Source organism: Augochlora pura, chromosome 3 (assembly GCF_028453695.1).
Source record: "Augochlora pura isolate Apur16 chromosome 3, APUR_v2.2.1, whole genome shotgun sequence".
In the NCBI taxonomy this organism is placed as follows: domain Eukaryota; kingdom Metazoa; phylum Arthropoda; class Insecta; order Hymenoptera; family Halictidae; genus Augochlora; species Augochlora pura.
Window position 1 is genome coordinate 30,135,136 of NC_135774.1, and position 20,839 is coordinate 30,155,974.

A 20,839-nucleotide genomic window follows, 5' to 3' on the forward strand; every position below is an offset into this window, starting at 1 on the left:
CGTTTTTTCATCGAGGCAACGTTGTCGGAGAGTACCGCAAAAGCCGATCAAACCATCCGCCGTTTCGTCAGCATCCGCCGCGTGCTTTGCTAATCGTTCGGAACGCAGAAGCAACGACAACGGCTGACAAAACGAGCCTAAACGAATGGGCCACCCGCGTCGCTATGTACGTAAGACACACCAGCTTCGTCGACACCGTGCACTGTTATCATAACCTAGTAACGCCAAATATTGATTTTGACACGAACACGTGACGAGCCGCTAGACGTTCGTATATAAACGTGCTGCGAGGAAAAGAGAGAGAGAGAGAGAGAGAGAGAGAGAGAGAGAGAGAGAGAGAGAGAGACGGCGAGAGAGCGTGAGCCAGAAAAGGGGTGAGCGAGAAGGTGCGAAACAGAGACAGAGAGAGAAAGTGAGAGAGAGAGAGAGAGAAGTACAGATGGGGACATTTAAGCGATCATATTCGTGTACGTTGCACACAGGCTGCAACATGCATATAAAGCTGTCTGTGGGCGTGTGGGTGGCGTGCAGAGCCACGTGGGGGTGGCACACACACCAAATACGCGGGGTTCACACACGTGACACGAGAAATCACTCCGTTGCCTGTCGATTCGCCGGCAAGCCTCGGTGTGAGTCCCGCGCGTCGTGTGCATCGTGTTCCTCCACCCACACTATCGCCGGATCCATCGAAAATTCACGCTCGCGTGTACGTGTATACGGTGGCTGCCGTGTTTCGTATTGCTCGACAGCATTCGAGACACGCGTATCGAGTGTTACAGACCAGCGGCGAGGCTCGGCTGCGCGTTGTGTACGCGTTTCCACGAGAAAACAACGCGACGGCACAGTCGACCGGCCCCCGAGTCAGGGTAATCGGAGACATTTCGGCTAAAACCGACGACGTTTCACGCTGATCAAGCTGATCACGCTTCGGCCGAATGTTTTGCCCGCGAACCACGACGCCACGCCGTCGCGTCGATCAACGATCTCGAGGATCGCGGCCACGCTCGCGAGCGTGGGCTCCCACCTCTCTGATCTAACGAGATACGAAACCGGGGACTTCGGATTTACGAGCCTATGATCTCCGATTCGCTTCCGCCAGCGTTATGGAATATTTGTAAATAATTTCGAAGAATTACAGATAATTTTAGCGTTATACAATTTAACGTGCATTCCACGAGATTCCACGTGATCCGAAGAACGCTCGAAAAGTCAAAGCGATAGTTGAGAATCGCCCGGCAATAGTTGATCGACCGGCGCAGATAAAACGAATCCGATCGATCTATCCGCGGATAAATCGTTGCCATCCAGTTCTCGAGACGATGTTTTCACATTCGGTTAGTACGCCTTCATATGCGCCACGTAAAAGGAGGTCATGGTACAACCAAATAGCAATAATAACGCCGCTATAAGTCCGTCCTGTCCTAACACACAGCGAGTTCTAAAACGTGGAATTTGTAGAACCCGCCCGCATTCGAACGCCATCTGTGCGAATCGTGCCAAGTGGCTCGAGGTGCCGATGCGTATTCTGCAACGTCGATACATTATCGCCGAACGGTAGAGCATACGGCACACGATAATCTTGCTGACATGAATGGTAAAGTGGCAAAACGCTCGAACTGTTAGTCAAAATACCGACCGTCGATTTAGCAAGAACCGATTATACCATATATTTCATTTCTACTACGATTGTTGATTATTACTTGAAGGTAAGAAGTGTATACGGCGCGAATATTTAAATGATGGAAATAATATTTATGAAATATGTAATTACAAAAATACGACATAGAGTGTAATTATTTTTATAGACATTTCGATAGTTTTATATTTTTTTTCTTGTAGAAGAGTATTTACAATGTTAATTCTATAAGTTTTACACTGTTTCAATTTTATAAATATGTGTAGACAAAAATGAAAGTACACAGAAGTTATCTATTTTGAATTCAATAAATTAGTCTTGCGACAGAGAATGCTCTACTCGCGCGTCCTTTTAAACACCAGTGTTTATTTCTGAATTTATAAAAATGGTATTGCGAAAATATTTTACAACAGATTCAGAATAGATAATTACATCGTGCTAATGGCTGTGAAATATATTTTTAGTGCATTAAATGAAATTTATAGTATTTATTGACAGTTTTCGGCAAAGCAAAAATTGGCATGAAGGCACGGAAATTGGGACATTTATCATATATTAGAATCCTATTATACATTCATCCTGATCTGGTGGACTATCAAACGCTTCAGGTATTAGAACTAATTCCACAGGTGTGTGACAATTATTTGCCATGTTTTTGCTTTGATTGCTATCATTGAGAATCCTTCTCCAAAAGTAAAACAAGCTTTTGTCTTCTTCTCGTCCTGTCCAGTTCTCACTTTTTTCACACTTAAATCTGTGTAAAGTGCTTTCTTTAATATATCTCTCAACTGATTCCAGAAGACAGGGCTGACTGGAAGTTGCTACTAAAGATTTGCAGCTATTGCTATTTTTTTTATCAAAAACTGTTACAAAATCTACTTCATCCATTGAAAATGGATCCAAGCCACATTTTCTGAAACCATTGGACAATATTTCTTTCAGATTCATTTCTCTGAAAATTGTTTCCAAAACAGGAGCAAAATCTTCTTTACTAATACTTAATTTTTCTCTTTCATTACAATAACGATTTACGTTTTCCTTCCAACGGGCTTTCAATGGTTCAAACAAATTAACATCCATTGGTTGAAGGAAATGCGTTGTGTTTGGATGTAATGCTATTAACACTATTTGGTGTTCGCGGCAAAATTCGCTTAAGAGTTGAGTAAGGTATGAAACATGACCGTCCAAGAATAATATAACTGGCATTTGAATTTTATTTTTAATTAGCCACGGCCAAAATTCCTTAGCAATATACTCGTAAAAAAGGGATGCTGTCATCAAACCCTGTTCAGATGTACCAACATGAAATCCTTCAGGAAGTTTTGTATAAATAGAACTGGGCACTCGCTTGTAATTAAATACAACCATTGTTGGAGCCAATTGGCCCCTGGCATTACCATTGACTAAAACAGTTATATTCTCTTCTTCATTATTATTAACAACTTTATGAACATTTTTGGATTCCTCTTTTGCTGGCACTTGACCATTCTCTGGATTCAACATTAAGGATGTTTCACCTATATTATAAACTCTGGTGCTATCAATATTTAAAAGGTTTTCTTTTCTTAAATAATCTTCAGTGTCCATAAACCATTTTCGAACGGAACTTTCTGAAATTGATGCTCTAGACAGCGTTACATTTTCAGATATCCTTTTAATTAATATTGGATGTCTTTTGCGGAGTCCTTGATACCAATGACGACTCGGTTTTCCATGAATAAATTTATTGGATATGTTTGAAACTTTCACTTGTAATGTCACACTATTCATCAGATGTTCTTTGGTGATTGGACATCCGAGACGCGACATGTCTATAATCCACTGAACAATTTTGTTTTCTGCTTCAGTAGACAGTACCGTTGGTCGTCCACGCCTGTCACTTGCGTGTAATTGTTTATATTTACCATACAGAGTTGACCTTGGTACTCTGTATTTTTTGGCTGCCGTATTGATAGGAATTCCTGACCTTACAGCCTTCAGGGCTTGGCACATAGCTCCCTCGTCATACTTTCTCTTCAAAGATTCGTTCATTTCTTTTACTGTTACGAATAATTCAATGCGATTATAGTAATAAATTGACAACGACTATATAAAATAACTTTCTTTAATAGTAAATGCGTACTTACAACTTTTTATCTTTATACAAAATGATCGCAACACACATAAATACTTGCGTGACTCTTTCAGTTGTTTTGAATGAAAATAAGGTTAAGTTCGATTAAGCATCTGACATTATAGGGCACTAAAATAACGAATGAGATATACGATAGACTCGATTCTCGCTAATAAGTTTAAATTCCTGAAATATGTATCGATAACGATGAGTGCGACTCAGAAATGGTAATACAGTTTATGAAGCTCCATCTGCAAGCGAGAAAATAAAACATTGGGTATCGGGTCTACTCTTATCCTCGTTTGACTGTATTTAACATGACGTTAGTAACATCTAACCTGATCCGACTGTGAATTTAAATTCACAGCAACAACAAAATAAGTAACGATTGTTTAAATGAAAAATAATGGTTGCGTGAATTCTGTGCCAAATCGATACGCCAACCTGTCATCGGAGAATGTTGTTTAGTCGTGTCTTCACAAAAGAGAAATGCTGTTTAATTTTTGTGACCCCCGTTTGAGGCCAGAAATTGAATGCAGCACTGTCAGCACAGAAGGACATGAAGTCTCCAATTTGATCAGCGACTCCGACAAAGGTTTCTTAGCATACGCAAGCATTAAACCCCCTGTTAACGTTGACATCACTTTCCTTTGTAATGTAACCATCAGTTACATCATTATTTGGCCTTCTGTTGGTTCTCAAAAATCGACAGGCTTTCAAATATATGCTAAAACAAGCAATGACGACAGTGTACCATATACTTCACTGGTTAATGGATATTTAAGTCCCTCAAATGCTGGCCTGGTGCTTTATTCGTCAAATGTTAATCATGAAACGCTCCCAGTTCCTGCAAATTTTTTGAAACGGTATATAAAACCATCTCTGGGATATTTAGCAAGTTATATAAATAATTTAAGGATATGCATATGCAAGACAGACAACTCTGTACCTGGATTAGGGAAAGTTGAGGTATGGGGAAGCGTTGCGTCACGATGTGGGAAAGATACAGTTGCCAGTATATCCACTTTGTGGTATAAAACTAAATTGTCTGAGTCTACAGACAATGAACAGTGCATAGAGAAGAACAATGCATTCAACTCTGCGGAGCAATCTAAAAGTACTTCTACACCTATTGTTGCTCCAAGTAACAGGTAAATGTAATATTCTTATAGTATTAATTTCTAAGAAAATTAGAAATTTATGATAAACATATGATGAATTTTAGAGAAGTAATAGAATCAACCTTAGAAGTGCCAGAGGCCTTCTTGGACTCTATTACTTGGGAAATCATGACACAGCCTATCATGTTACCTAGTGGAAAAATTATTGATCAAACTACTTTGCAAAAGCACGAGGAAACTGAGGCATTGTGGGGTAGAAGATTAACTGATCCCTTCACTGGTATACCTTTTAGTGAAGATCGCAAGCCTGTAATAGCAACTGCACTAAAGTTGAGAATAGATAAGTTTTTACTCGAAAATAGTAATGTAGAAGAGATTAAGAAATTGCCAAGGGTTTTAGGACGTGCATTACTCTCAACTGCAACAAAGACTAAGACAACGGAAATTCCAAAATATTTATTAGGGGAGAGTATGCTCAATAGATCTTTAAGTGATCCTAAGCCAAAGTTGCATTGTTCTTCATCAGACACACAAGGAAACAAGAAGTTCTGCCACAAACTGCCAGTTGTTGTGATGTCTCACAAAAGAACTGCCATCACTTTGCCTAAGCCAATAAAAAAAAGAAAGGCTATTGAAACTACTAAGGAAAGTAATAATGCTACTAATAGCGAAAGTTATGATATTGATTCAACGGTACCTGATTTAAAATACTTAGGTGATGTACCAGAAAATGATAATGCAAGTTCTAAGTTCAATTGTACTTGCTGCACAAATAGAGTTTTTTATGAACTTCCATGCAAACATGTCTTATGTAGGAAACTATTGTTATCCATTCAGGACAATCAGTGCACACTATGTAGCGCTGCTTATAACAACAATGAAATAAAACGCATTTTCGAATAAATAATTCACTCGTCCACAAGAAACAAGAACATTAGTTTCTTGCGTTCCCACCTTATATTTTTCATAAATCGGTTACACTGATTATTGTAAATAGAATGTAATCATTTTTAATAAATGTATAAAATTTTGTACACTTTATTGCATTCTACTTGCCTACTTTCAGTCGTCGTGTAAATAATATGTAGCAGTGAGATGATATCAAATTATATTTGTAAGTTACAACAATTTTTTTTTACCAATATATCGTATGTTACATATATCATTTGTAATCAATATATGAAAAATAAGCATAAAAATACTTAAAACCGAAATACGCGATCATATTCATGATGTTTCAATTTTTATAGAGACAATGAGATGGTCGCCAGAGGATATGTACAATATATTATTGTAGTTTAGTAAGTAAAATGAACCGAAATCTTTTTACTTTACAATCATTTTTCTATAAATATTGCAAAAACATTTTCTCTGTATGAACTAGTTCCGAATTGTATATATTGTCAGTAATCCCATGAATTGCAACGTCTTGATACCCGTTTTTTTTTATGTACTACAATATTATTGTAATACTATAATTATCAAGGAATCTTTATACTTGAAGCGTAATACTGACTCATCACTTGCCATTTTTCAAAAATATTAATCATCCACTCTGTTCGTGGTCTGATAAAAGTAATATAGTTTGCTCTATTTATCTTTTATAATACTCTGAATCCGCTACCCTGACTTTGTCGTTTGGCAATGTTGAACAATGACAATAAATAATTACGCGAATCCGGGGAAACGTAGAAGGTCAAAGATCGGTCAGAATGAGGTGTAACATTCTCAAAAATGTCAGACTGACCGTCGCTGTTTGTTGAAACACTGGCTAAACCAGTGCTGCTAGTTCTTACATATTCTGCTACACGTGCTCGCATTTCTTGATCCATCTGTAAAGACATTTTTCATTATTTACCAACAATCTATTATGCATCATTTTAATAATATTAGTGTGAACTAAAGAAATATCATACTTCATATGGAGTAGGTGACACAGGTCTATTATTTTGTGTCGTTTCAGGAACACAGTACAAACTTATAGTGGAATCAAGATGGTGATCCGCACTGGTTAACTCTTTCAATAAAAGTATTCTTTCTACGGTATCTTCGGCTGCGCTAACCAATAGTAACGCATGTCTCGTTAAAACCAAAGTGACAGCACGATTGCTACCCTGTTGGATCACTTGGTCTCCACTTGTAACATGTAGAATGTTTCCATGGTTCTGCTCCAATAGGGGTAGCAACCACCAAGCATATCTTATAGATGTATTGTTATTTCCTGTTGTATACTGAACAACTGGTCGCTGTCGTGGCTGTGAATGAAAATGTATTGTTATAGGATCTTGTCAATGATGTTTAGGAACACTTTGAATTATGGGCTACTTACAGAGGGTAATGAGTTCCAGCCTGCACCCTGAAGCAGTCCCTGTCCTGTCAAAGCAACTAACTCTGCAGCCCCACTTAATGGTTTTGTAACCACTCCAACTAGACCCAGACCAACACCAGTCACAAGGCTTTTAGTTGTTATTTCACCCGACAGAACTTGTTGCAAAGGATGATGAGCAAGACCAGCAACCGCGGCTAGGACGCTCATGCCTAATCCAGTAAGGCCTTGGTAAAGCCCTTGCGCCATGCCCTGAGGTCTTATCCTCCTAGACTCTTCTTGTCTTTGTAAATGCTCTTCATCCAGAGTTAAACGGTCTAAGTTTCGAGCTACGCTGGATGCTAATTTCGTCACAGAATTCAGAGTGCCTGTTCGAATTTTATTGTTTAGTAAAATGCTGCTAAGAAAATGTCGTGGAATAAATTAAAAAAATTACCTGCTGTGACATGTCTCATCAAGCTAGCTGAACCATGCGTTATCCCCACAATGAAACCCCATGGTCCTTGCAGCAAGCCTTGGAACGGTAGAGAGATGAAGTCTCTAAGTCCTGATCCAAGAGCTTGTGCTAAGCTTCCGGGAGAACCAAGTATTTCTAAGGATCCAACCATCCATCCTGAAATTTAAATGATCCTAAATGCATATCCAATAATGCAAGTAGAGTGCAATTAGTTAGTAGTTTGTACCTGCTCCAAATATAGCTCCAGACAAATAATGCATTGTAAGTGCATTGCCTAGTCTGTATGGAGTAGTTAAAATATTTTTCTTCTCAAAGGTGCCAAAGTACAAGGGAGAATGATCCAAAGCTACATACAATCGCACGGAAGTATGAACGCTTAGCAGTATCGAAAGAGGCTCTATTTTTAAATTCTGCAGCTTCAAAGGATCACTTAATATTTTTGCATCGACAATTATATAATCAGGCATGCAGACTGCAGTAGTTGAAACCAATGGTCTCATCTTCTTTGTATTATCTGGTACAAAAAATCTGGGTGGAACCATTGAAGATGCATAATTTAATAATTGCGTTATGTACGTGTCTTCAATGTAGGCGCTAATAGGCGCAATCTTTAAATAAAGTTCCTTTAATGCTGAAATTAAAGAATATAAATTAATAGAAATTTTTAAATATAGAAGATTAAGTTACGTTATCACCTACCACTAATGTGTCCTTGACTCTCCATAATGTAATCAATAGTTATCAGAGAATTCTCCCTGATTTGATCTATCTTGTTCATCAAGCAATTATGCGTATAATACCCCATCCCTTTTGTAACAAGAGGGCTCTGACTAATTAATACCACAGGAAAATCGAAACCTCCTTGATCAAACATTTGATTATCTAATTGCAAATCACCGATGAAAACGCTTAAATTGACCATTCTGGATTTCGAAGCGACAGTGACCACAATATCAGTCATGGACAAACTAGCGACCTCGATCCGTTGCGCATTTTCATTCAAATCATGCATGATAATGATAGTAACTCCCCGAAGACATATAGCTGCAGATCCTTCTTTAGATGCATTCTCTTCAGTGACTTTTGCATCATCATTGGTTTTCATAGCGTCCATATCTGCAATCGACTGTTGTAAATTTATTTTTGGTGGAACTTCTGTATTCAGAGTATCGTCTTGAGCAGAGAAAAACGTTGTCACTGACGTGGAGCTATCAGAGCTTTGCACATTTATCAGTTTATCATCTTCTGACTGATCAGTGTACCTAATATGTTGCAGTTCTACTTCTTTCATATCAAGTTCCTTGCGCAAAAGTCGGCTTCTGATGTCTCTTGCAGACACTTCTTCTTGAGAAATCGGTACCACACTAATGTACGTAGTGTAGCAATGATTTTGCATGATCAGTTTCACGTCTCCGTAAAATGGCAGTCTGACATACTGGTCTACCAGTACGTTTGATATCGCAGATAGATTTATGCCTCTTGACCATCGCAATTCTTTATTGTACGCCGTTTGATCGCCATAATTAGTTACGGCAGAGAACAAGATTACATTGGATACAGTTGGGACAGGAGCATCAGGTAATCTATTACTAACTGTTGGAATAGAATAGTGACACGAAGCACCACTCTCCACCTCGCAAATCCATGTAAAGTGACCAGTGTCTGGTATTACAGCATCTTCGGTTTCATTTGCCTGACCTAATAGAATCTTAAATGCACAGGTATTTTCAATTAACAGCTGAGGATGGTAGTCCAAGTGAATCATTATGTACGTTGTGCCTTTGTCTTCCTGTGTCATAATGATTACTGGCATAGTGGTCGAGCCGTTTGGAATGGCAACACACTTACGACTCATGCCTTGATCGACTCTTACAGGACAAGACCATTTGTGTCCCAAGCTCAACGATATATAAAGTACAAGAGGTTGTATAATGTCCTCCATGTACAATGTATGCCATTGTGTAATAGGTATGCCCTGTTTCTGATCCTCGGCAGGCGAGATGTTAAGACTATATAGAGTGAGATCATTAGGCAACTCCAGAGCAGTTCCTTCTTCGTGGACCGCCAAGGTAGCAATGCATAACTCTTGAGATGTTAAATTACTGATGACATGGCTGCTTGTTATGCGAATGAGGCGCATATCTTCGTGCATGCTTGAGTTGATGCTCATGATGGACACGCTCGAACAACAATCCACGCATGTTTTGATGTTTCCAACGACTGGAATTAATCCACCAATCCGCGGCATATAAAAACTCTGACTCCAATCTGGCCGAGCCAGTTGGAGAGCTTGGGATGTATAAAACGTATCACCAATCCCAACACATAAATGGAACGTGCCCTCAAGTTTAGGAGGAGTTACAATACCATAGTGAGGTATTTGACACAATTCAGTGTCCTCTGCCACGAGAGACAGGTGACACCCCATGGAATTCAACATAAAACACCACGGTTGCAGCTCTAGCAATAAAGTACTGGAAACAAGTCCTGCATCTTGGTATTTCACTTGGACGTGTGTTTGAGGCTGTTCAGTGGACACCCACTCTTCCATCATATCTCCTTGGAAGGGCCATTCTTCTTCTTTTCGACTGTCTAGACTTTTTAGAATAGTATCGATATCTTCAATATCTGGTCTTCTGAAAAATTTTCGTTGGTCCACAGAGCTATAAGACAATGGAACATAAGGATTGGAGGTGGATACTCCAGATTCCAATTGGAATGTTAACTGATGGAAATGCTCGAAAGTCCCAGGACAGTATAACTGTTGTCGCTCACCGCGACCATTCACCATGGTACTTAACGAAATCTTCAATGAAGGTGTATCCATCTGCACCCTAGCTGGTATAGGTAAATGCGATCTGATCATGTACAACGGACTGAGTACTGCTAGAACTTTCGTCCTATCTTGAATGACCTGAGTGACCACTCGTACCCAAATACTTAAAAACTGTCCGCGTTCCTGCAATGGTACTTTGACTAACCAAGGCTGTCCCCATTTAGCATTTGGCTGAAGAGGAATGTCGCCTGTCCACGACAAGTTAGGCATATTGGTAAAGCGTAACCGTATGGCCATTTTCTTATTTCCGTCGAGAATGATCGATGGTGGAGAACTTTTACCAGGGACAGGGTGCACATCTTTCAGCACAGTTACTTTCGAGCCAATATCGGCTTCGTACTTGACCAATTTCATCTCAAAGTTGTCGATCAGTTGATTCGAAATTATTAGTTGACCAGAGAAAGTTACCAATTTCTGTGTAGCGGAGAGAGACGTGACGCTAACGAAAGTTGCTGCTTTGGTTAAAGAATTATTGAATTCAATCGCTTGGACACCATCGGTGGCTACAGAAAACGGTTTGCTCCATAACCAGATGTTCTCTTCTATCGCTATTCTTATCATCTTGTTTCCAAAGTTCTTCCACGAATAGAAAGTGCACTGTCGACTTTCTAGTAGAGTGTTGTCTCCAGTTCCGCTTTGACCAAAGAGAATAGGGACACTGGTATCGTTGGCTACCACGTAACGAGTGAATATAATCATGTTTTTCTTCTCTTCTTCTAGGAATGCAAACCATAAATGCGCCGAAACTGCAAGAGTGTGCGCTATCGTTGGTCCTAGCTTCAGCGAGAATGGACTGCATGTTAACGAAATGTCCGTTTTATCTGATAACGACAGCTGAAATCTCGCTTCTAAAGGGTCCAACATCTCTTGCATAGTTAAATGAGCGTAGTCTAAGATATGAACGCTGACTGTTCCACTGACGTCGATCAACGTTGAACCATCTATCCATCTGTTGAATACTAAAATAGCTTCTTTGTGCTCCAAGGTCATGAAACATTGAGTTTCAGGGATAGTACCTTTCAAGGTATAATTTTTCAACGGTGTCTGCAAATTGCTGTATGTATTCGAATTCACATGATTGTACAATGACACATGTACTGCACCTATATTCAAAGCCGCTTGTACGTTGGGTATAATAGAGGAATTGAAGTAAGAATCGATGCGTAAACAGGCAGCAAGAACGCGGGCAGAGATTATTGTTTTGGAAAATGGTTTGTTGCTGCTTGAAAATAATACTACTCTCCATATACAGGCCACTGCTCTGGCTGGAGCTTTTTCTGGGAGGTCTAAACGATAAGAATCTGTCTCTGACAGGTAGAAGTCAACATAGCGTTGATAGGACGTGTGACAATCGCTCCAGTATTCAAGGACACAGGGTACTTTGTCGATGTAACCACTGTCAGAATCCAGGGTCTAGAAGGATAAATTATTTTTTATACATATAAATTAGTAAGGATTATCATAATTAATATAATTTACTAACTTCAAATGGAACTGGTGACACATGAATTCTAGTCAGAGTTCTTGGCTGTGGGTATCTCCATGCCATTGATTGTTGGGGATAAGCGAAAAATACAACCTGCAGTTAAGAATGTGTTAGATTGGTCTTTTACGCCGGCTTAAGTATCATAATTAATATTTAAGGTGACAAGCTTACTTGATATGGGAATGGTAGTTCGTCAGCATTACCATTGACAAACTGGAATGCGCCTGCCTTGAGATCATCCTTATAATGCTGTTCAGTGGACAACACAATTTGTTTTTCGTTACATGTAGGTTGCGCAGGAGTCTTTGTTAGTTCATTTAATAGCAGCTGACAATCTTCCATAACATTCTTCATTATTTTGATCTGTTCTGGTCCGAAATCTAAATAAAGGCTATCGCTATCCGCTTGTACTTGTATTTGGGGAATAGAATCAGCGTTTTGCCATGGCTCCCAAAGCAAACAGACAGTGATGTTGCAACACCACGGGTTCAAAAGTACTTTGATATTTTCGTTAAGAATTGCTGATATAATGAATGAATCTATAGACGTGTTGGAATATATTCTATCAGGTCGAAGAAGACATGTAATGCTCCCAGACAATGAAGATAAACTGATCATTATTTCAGCGCCGGAATCTGTTTTCAAGGATAGTACAACCTGCTTAGTGCTCACGTTTAAATCAGGCCAATTTAATTTCCTTTGTTTCGTTGATGATATTTTGCTATCGTCGAGGTGATCTGTTGAAGCTGTTTCGTACTTATTTACGAAGTAAGGTAGTATCTGCGCAATAAATGTTAACAGGTTTAGAAACGTGTTCGAATCTTTTAATATTTGTATGTAAATTACCTTATTTCGCATAGTGTGTATTTGACTCAGTCTTGATAGAGAGAAATAAATTTTTGTTGGTCTACCCATATCTATAGAAAATTGTGGATTTTTCCCTAATGTCTTTTCACACTTCATTGTTACAAAAGATGGTGGAATGCCTGTATCTGGATGCAAATCGCCGCTTTTCGTTTCAATCATGAACATTGTGAAATCTTTCTCTGTTGGAATCGAATTCAATTCGTAATATTCTTTTTCTCCTAACGCCACAGTCATATCGAAACAGGATACCTAAAACAATATGTATTAGAAACAATTCTTTAGCGAATTATCCACGGTTAAAAACCAACATACCTGTATCTTCTGTGACGGGTGTTGCTGTGAAAAATAAATATTCGGCTGATTGACCATAACGTAAAATAGTGGTTGCTTCTGACTTTCGCCATCATCTTCTTCAATTTCATTTATATCCTATACGAATTGCATAACTAATACTAATTTCGTGAATATAAAGATAATCGTAACATCTTTTATTTAAAAATTACTTACAACCTGGTACTCCGAATTGACTTTTTGAATATCATAAAGCACAAGCGTTATTTTACCACAATTTATCAAAAATTCGAACGGTAATAGTACAGGAGTCCCTGGAAGCGGTGGTTTACCCTAATAACAGTTATTAAAAAATAGTTTTATATAAATATTTTTACAAGTGAAATTACAAATGAAAGAAACTTACAACAATAGTTGAATTCACGCTAGAAGTTTCGAAATCTATACCGCTATCTTTAGTAAAATCAGCATCTACCTCGTCAGAGGATTGTTTTGTCCAAGTAATTTGTTTAATACCTCCGACAGTTGAAGATGATTTTTGGAACATATTATTAGACACAGTCGACGTCCTGTGCAACTTAAAGTTTTCATATAGCAAATTGTTTAATTCAGTATTCAGAATGGAAATCAGCTGAATTTGATCTAAATTTATGGTCACTTCGATGTCCGTTATACAATTAACTTCAATAGCACTACCGCACACTAGTACGTCTGGTTTAAACAAAACCGGAGGTGCAATAATCAAGCACAGATCAAACCTGTAAAGTATATGATAAATAAATAATTTGATTACACTATTTATGATATTTTTTAATATTAACGTACTTTGATACCAAGGGTAGTGTTGAAAATTGTTGCTCCAAACTACTTCCATGCCCTAGTTTGTTCCATTCTAATGCAGGGTTTTCGTTCATTGTGTAAAGATATGACTGTGACAGTTTCTGCAATTAAATAAGTTGAAAGTAATTCAATTTAAAAACTTGCTTTCCCAGCCTATTTCTAACAAACCTTGTTAATACTCATTTGGTAATTCTTCCAAGTGGTAGTATGGGCACAGATGCCTTTTACGTTAATCTGATATTGCCGATCCTCTACAACAGAACCTGGTATACTCAAAATATTTGCTTGAGCTGCAAGCTGATATATATCCATTCTTAAAGGTGTTCTGCAAATTGGATTTTCTGCGTGTGGAGTTATGCGGATTCCATCCAACTATAAGTAAAGACCAAATCACTATTTTCCTCTTAAGTTATAACAATTGCTTTCGCAAATTTTAAGACACATTATTACCTGAAGCATTAATAGATCATGCTGTGGCTTCAATTTAATTATGTTTGAAGCTGGTAGTATCAGCCTGAGCCCTTTGAAGTCTAAGTATATCAATGGCAAAAATTGATTGTCAAGATTAATAATGCTACTCAAACCTGCTGTTGCGTTTTGTACAAAAGTTTCAGTATTATCTTTCTCAATGGTTTGATAGAAGCAGGTGAATGGCTTCAATAGCTGTATATATTTGCTCATTATAGTAAGTGGCAGAATTATGTCCACCATTTGCATTTTTACAACTACTTCTGAGATGTAGATGTTTGTAGACAGCGTAGGTTCCGCTATTTCTTTCTAAAAATTGCAATTAACTATCTGAAGAACAGCAATCTCTTATAGTAACTAATGGTAACTATTGGTAACTAGTACCTTCTGAGTTTTATAACGTTTATTGGTACCCCATCGAGTATGAACGTTCCCAGACTTTGCTCTGGTCAAAGTGAAACTCAAAAATCCAGAGTCATCACCTTTTTCTAAACTGTCTTCTCTGCCACAGAGAATTGCGCCTACATACTCGCCAATATCCCATGTTGGAGAATTTGGGGCCCTAAAAAGCACATCTTCATTGTCTTTCAAAATGCAATTACATAGATTACACACTGATGTAGCTATGTACCTGGTGTAATGAAATATAGTAGCAGTTGTAATTTTGCTTTTTAATTTCAAGTAAACTGGTTGCAGGTCCAAGGAGGTAATGATGTCTTCCATATCAAGGACTAATTTCAAAGAAGATGTACTTTCTGTTTCCATTACATATAGCTTAAATGCAATTTTTGTTATAGTCCATTGAATCCATGCTGTTAAAGTTAGTTCATCGGATTCTGGAAGAAATTAAACAAACCGTATAATATTAACATTAGAACTATCAAGACTGAATTGTTTTTGGTTACGCACCTTGCGCGACATCGTCCTTTGATGTTGAAACAGTCGAGTTTGTCATTGCATCTTCAGAGTATAGCAATTGCGTTGGAGTGGAAGGAGTTTGTGGAATGATAGGAAGGACTACTTGCGTTTCGGTATTTATCAGAGTGCTTGGAACAACGCTTTTGACAGTGCCGTTTGATACTTGCAGTACGTACAGGATATTTGAAATGATTTTGTTCATGAAAATTATCTGTAGCAGAAAATTACGCAGTTATGTAAAATTGTTCTGTGAACATCGTTTACTTGTCGTAAACATATTCTTATCGCAATACCTGTTCTTCGGAGACTGAAATTATAATAGGAGAATTGTCTATGTGAACACAAATGCCTAGAGAAGACAATATGCTTCCTCCAGTTGGAGGTGTTGTGAATTTAGTTGTAAGAGCAACTGTAGCATTCAACGATACTTTTTTAATGAAATTCTTTTGTGTATGCTGTTGTAACATGTAGCAATGAAATTCAACGAAACTCAACGTCCACGGAAAACTTTCCAATTCTGGAAGAAGTGATAATATGGATAATGTTAAAATTTTAATGGAATAATTCTGTTCTATTCTCAAGTAACTTACTATTTGTCCACATAGATTTTGGTAATTGAACTGGTAAATCTTGAAGATATGGCGTCAGCATCTCAATATTTATATTAGACGAGTGAACGATAAGAGTGGGCAATTTTACTATTAACATTTGTAAATTATGGTCGGCATTTAGTGCACTATCTTTTGCTTCTTCGATACCTGAAACATGTGAAATATATATATATCATACGCTGTTCAATATAAATATGTTGTAGATTCAATGCATCAGCCTACCATATGCACCAATACCACTCATTGAGCTCGACGGTATGTATATAACAATATGTCCAACACACCCACTTAACACAAGCCCACACCACCATGGATACAGTTCTGCTAATCTGGCCAATATTCCCAAATTCTGTAAGTTCTACCATACATCACTTCTTTATAATTAATAATCCCATACTGAGGCTACTAACAAAAATGTTTTACCACATTCCAAATTACATGAATTCTGTAACACATAAAAAAATATACCTGTCTTTCGCTATCAGCTTTGGACTCGTGCTTCCTTTTAGTATCATCGTTCTGTACAGTCTTTGATTTTTCAGTCGTCACGACTGATTTTCTTTTTTCCTTATCTGAAGAACTATGCACACTCTCGTGCAAACTTGGGAATGTTTTCTTCTTGGTGCCCGTGTCAGAGGAAGCACCTTCTAAATGCTGTTGCGTTTCAGACTTTGTGGTGCACGAAGTACCTAAATTGTAATACGTTACACGATATTCCAGCCACTTAAATAACAACGGATCTAGCGAAGCTCTGATGTCGGCCATTTGGAGCGACAGAAGTGGCGGATGGGTTTGTTTGTCGACATCTTTTGGGAACTGTATCACAGCCATTAATAGCAGTTTATTTTCTGCTTCCCTAAAATTATTATTTACACTGTTGTGAATTATCTTTTTATGGAGTTTTCGATTTATACTAACCCACGAACGTTGCTTTCTGGGCCTGAGAATATGAAGGTTTGCTGAGCCTCATTTAGAGCAAATATTTTCATGGAGCTTATGCTTATCTCATTGGAGATTGTAACCAAAGACGAATATTGTCTGCAATTTACATTTTCCAATAATAATTCCAAATACACTGGATCTGTAATATGTATAAATATCATTACATTTATATCTCTATCATGTTAATGATTTTTATTAAGTATACCTAATTCTTGACAAGCATCGTTGAACAAAGAAGAGCACACAATAGGATTTGTTGTATCAGTTGGATTGAAAATAGAAGTCAATATAGATGCAGCAACCATCATTTTTGCTTTCGTTCCAGTGATTGTAATACTGTCCACATGCGCGGAATATGTTTCATGTATCAGATCAACATTTCTCCAATACTGAGGGTACAATAATTTCTTTGCGATGCATCCGACCGAATAAGGCATTATTATCAATGTATGGCAACTTTTCGTTAAATAAAGTTGACTTCTTGCTCCGTTTACCTAATTAAATAGACCATCTATAACGTTCTTTATATGTATAAAATCTTCCTTTCGGTTACCTGAAGTGTAATAACTCTATGGCACTGATTGAACATTTCTGTGGAAACATCAGTCTGCTTCGATGCACATGCAGCAAGCCTAAACGGATACAAGGGATGCAGCATAGTTAGTGTTACTTCATCACATTCAATGCTCACGAAAGGGTCGTCTGTAAGAGCAGGCGTCAATGGTGTCGTCTAATAAAACAACACAGAAAGAATCAGTAACAAGTGGATTAATTGTGTAAGTAGTAAAAACATTATACGTCCAACACATACTCTACTTTCAACAAGTTTTCTTTGCCGTGGTAATCCGGTAATTGAATGATCGGCCAATTGCAATTGAAGGGATGCCTTCACTATCCTTAATTTTGTGTCAACCATGGAGACGTTTTCTCGCAAGGATTCATATTCTTCTAGTGTAACTGGAGGAAGTTCGTCCACCAAAGGGTCTACCAATATTAATAATACATTAGTAATTATATTTATTAATAGCGAATAGAAAAAATACCTGGCTTCGAAACAAGATAAGGGTTGTAGTCATAATTTGCAGCAGCTTGCTTTATTGTTTCAATCCGATGAAAAACGCCCGAACATAATCTGATAGTTAAATCGCCTACGATATATCTCATATATCTATGTTCGTAGAAGTTGCTGCAAAAATATTTATATTTAATTTTTACTTTTTCATTTTCCTAAGTTATTTTAATTCTCGAATATTACCTATTTTCAAAATTAGATCCAAATTCTGCCAGTTTCTCCGGGGTAATGTCATCTGGTAGATCAACATAATGCACATAATTCATAGTGAACGCGGGACACCTTTCTATTAATGTCTCCTCTAAAAAATCATTAGCACAATTATTTATAATGGATCTAATAATGAAATGGCGCAATAAATTTTCATTACCTGATACAGGGTACAGGTGATAGGAAGTTCCACGATTATAGTCTCTCTTCTTCCCTTTATTTTCCACAGAATCATTGTCAAACAATGAATCTTTTAAGTAATCAGTGTTCAACTTTCCTGCTATTAAATATAGAGGTGGCTAGAGGAAATTTGTAAGCAAGTTAGCCACAGTTCGCAGTAAATGAAATAATAGAAGAGTTGAAGAGAAAATTACCTGTGCTCCATCAACTACTTCCAAGTATCCACATTTACAGGTTCCTCTGGGGTATATACGTATACAGCCCATCCCAATTTGAAAGGTGGTCATAGTAATTCCTTGAAGCAATGTATCTACCACTACACCACTCAATTTCAGAGTCAAGAATGATTTGTACCTGAGTTTCCGCGACTTATAAAATAAATGTTCTTTAATGTTTTCTACAGTCTAAAAAAGAAAATGAATCTTTTTCGTTTTATAATTTCACAATTATAAATATTTGAATTACAATTTAGCTTTTCTGATGTCTGTACTTTAAAAGTCAAGGTCGCATCTTGAATGTACACGCCCAAATGAATTGTATGCCCTGAGTAAGCCATTTGTTGCTCTGTAGACCAATCATTGTCCCAGTCAATTGGTAACACAGACGATACCATGTCCCAAGCCCATCCAACCCAGCCTGTATTATCATCAGGAGCTCCACTTAGATGATCAATGGTGTCATCTAGAATATTCAGTAAGAATATACATAATTAAGATTATTTAAAAAGTATAATTTTTAGAAAGGACATAAGACCTTGTATGCCATCTTCTCTTTCTTCAACAGAGATTAAAGACTTTTCTTTATTTGTTGGAAACTGTTTCGTCTGCAATACCATTATAAGTGCAGCTAGTCTCAAAAGCATTGGTACCTGCTGTTCTGTTATACTAAATTCCATTTTCTGACAATGAAGATCTAGACGCGTGACTGATGCTCTTCTTGCAGTGTTGCTGTGATAGTTTATAATCAAGCGTATTATAACAGAACAGCGATATAGAACAGGATCCTAAAATTATGAATTCTTTAATAAGAAATCTACAACTTGGTCTACCACGTACACTGATACTGAAAGCTAAAAATACCTGATATATTTCTATCTTTCCAGAGGCATCCATTTTATCTAAACATAATGTTAGGTCCTGAATTGTAATAACTTTCCTAAGCATAACTTCATATGCATTAACATCTGAAAGAAGATACGATTATAAAATATATAATTGGTTACATTCAATAAAATATAAAAACCTTACCAGTAAATGCTGGTTCCCATTTATTATCAACAGTTTGCATACTTAAAAATCTGACATTTACGCTAAGAACAATATCCTCTTCCACATACTTAAGAATTAAATTATTACAATTGATTGTTATATTATTTACAACTTTTGTTACTATACTTTTTATGTACCCAGGAGGGGCCGCTTCCCTGTAAAGAAATTAATATTCAGTTTACGCAGTTATTCAAAATGATTGGTAGCAAAATTGTATTTTACTTACTGTGGTACTTCTTGTCTTTTCCGTAATCCAGAAGAACTAGTTTCAACTTTTGTATCATCTTTTAATTTCAATATGCACTCTACAAAAAGAGAAGAAATTTGTATACGTTATCAATTACCTTTTACCTTATATTTTGTTTACTTACCTATCGTATTTATTGTAATAACAATTGGTTCCGAGGTTATTTTTACCCAGGGCACATGAATGAGCAGTTCATGTATATGGCCACTGACAAAGACAAAAGGAAGATTTAGTTGTTCTTCTAAAACTTCTAGTCGTAAATCAAGATTTTGAAATGATGCATCTCCACCCCACAAAGATACCTAAAATACAGTCCTTCATAACATTGATAGAAAGACTAATTAATGAATAATTTTCTTGTAATCCAATCAAATGTAATTAGACGTAAAGGAATATACCTGGGACTGTTCTGGTTTAAAATTTTTTACATACTTTTCCACATAGCTAAGAATCACAGGTGTTATATACGATTCCAAGTTGAACATGATGTCTGGTAATTCAATGCATTCCACATACTCTTACCGGTTTAATAAATTTGCGTTGTTGTTCGAAACTTTGTTCAATAATTTAATTATCTGACTTTCAAATCATAGAGTACAAGCTCCAAATATATTGTTGCAGAAGTGTTAGATGCAGTTATGAAACAAAAATATGCTCACCTTTATCTGAAAACGATTAAATTGTTTTAGTATTACTACTAAAACTTACGCGATCGAAAAGTATTTCAATTGTAATAGAAAAACGTAAAAAAGATCCGTAATCTATTGCTTTATGAAGTAAACACACATTCAATATTGTCAAAAGGAAAGTGAAATAGGAACGAACAGAATCATTTTATTTCGGTTCTGTTTCGTAGAGGGTTTATACAATTTATTACTTTTATATTTATAATAATATAATTTCATACAATCGGTTAGGACAGATTTGTAAAATATGTATTAACCTTAAAC

General features: G+C 37.1%; 3 protein-coding genes across 4 annotated transcripts; 1 reads left to right on the top strand and 2 right to left on the bottom strand.

Moving 5' to 3' along the window:
• Positions 1-2,031: 2,031 nt before the first annotated feature.
• LOC144478901 (uncharacterized) lies at positions 2,032-3,827 on the bottom strand. The gene is made up of 2 exons (XM_078197257.1): positions 3,763-3,827; positions 2,032-3,675 (listed from the first exon to the last, which is right to left on the bottom strand). Exon 2 carries the CDS (start codon positions 3,665-3,667, stop codon positions 2,192-2,194), a length of 1,476 nt encoding a protein of 491 aa, XP_078053383.1. The 5' UTR covers positions 3,668-3,675; positions 3,763-3,827; the 3' UTR covers positions 2,032-2,191.
• A 214-nt stretch (positions 3,828-4,041) lies between these two features.
• On the top strand, positions 4,042-5,905 carry LOC144478944 (RING finger protein 37). Its single transcript, XM_078197339.1, has 2 exons — positions 4,042-4,900; positions 4,975-5,905. The coding sequence occupies exons 1-2, from the start codon at positions 4,239-4,241 to the stop codon at positions 5,771-5,773; spliced, it is 1,461 nt and encodes a 486-aa protein (XP_078053465.1). The 5' UTR covers positions 4,042-4,238; the 3' UTR covers positions 5,774-5,905.
• Positions 5,417-20,532, bottom strand: Vps13b (vacuolar protein sorting 13B). Of its 2 annotated transcripts, XM_078197337.1 has the most exons (37): positions 20,288-20,532; positions 20,014-20,191; positions 19,869-19,947; positions 19,622-19,797; positions 19,454-19,557; positions 19,128-19,377; positions 18,865-19,055; positions 18,569-18,778; positions 18,355-18,493; positions 18,168-18,285; positions 17,956-18,098; positions 17,724-17,896; positions 17,466-17,642; positions 17,118-17,406; positions 16,889-17,051; positions 16,439-16,826; positions 16,193-16,328; positions 15,950-16,117; positions 15,653-15,876; positions 15,351-15,570; positions 15,073-15,277; positions 14,826-15,003; positions 14,424-14,750; positions 14,142-14,345; positions 13,959-14,074; positions 13,540-13,891; positions 13,350-13,466; positions 13,155-13,271; positions 12,822-13,091; positions 12,147-12,755; positions 11,973-12,068; positions 8,353-11,902; positions 7,880-8,284; positions 7,633-7,809; positions 7,200-7,564; positions 6,787-7,125; positions 5,417-6,702 (listed from the first exon to the last, which is right to left on the bottom strand). In XM_078197337.1, the coding sequence occupies exons 1-37, from the start codon at positions 20,372-20,374 to the stop codon at positions 6,472-6,474; spliced, it is 11,271 nt and encodes a 3,756-aa protein (XP_078053463.1). In that variant the 5' UTR covers positions 20,375-20,532; the 3' UTR covers positions 5,417-6,471. The 2 variants fall into 2 exon arrangements, with proteins under 2 accessions (XP_078053463.1, XP_078053462.1); XM_078197336.1 differs by having other exon boundaries at positions 12,147-13,091.
• Positions 20,533-20,839: the final 307 nt, after the last annotated feature.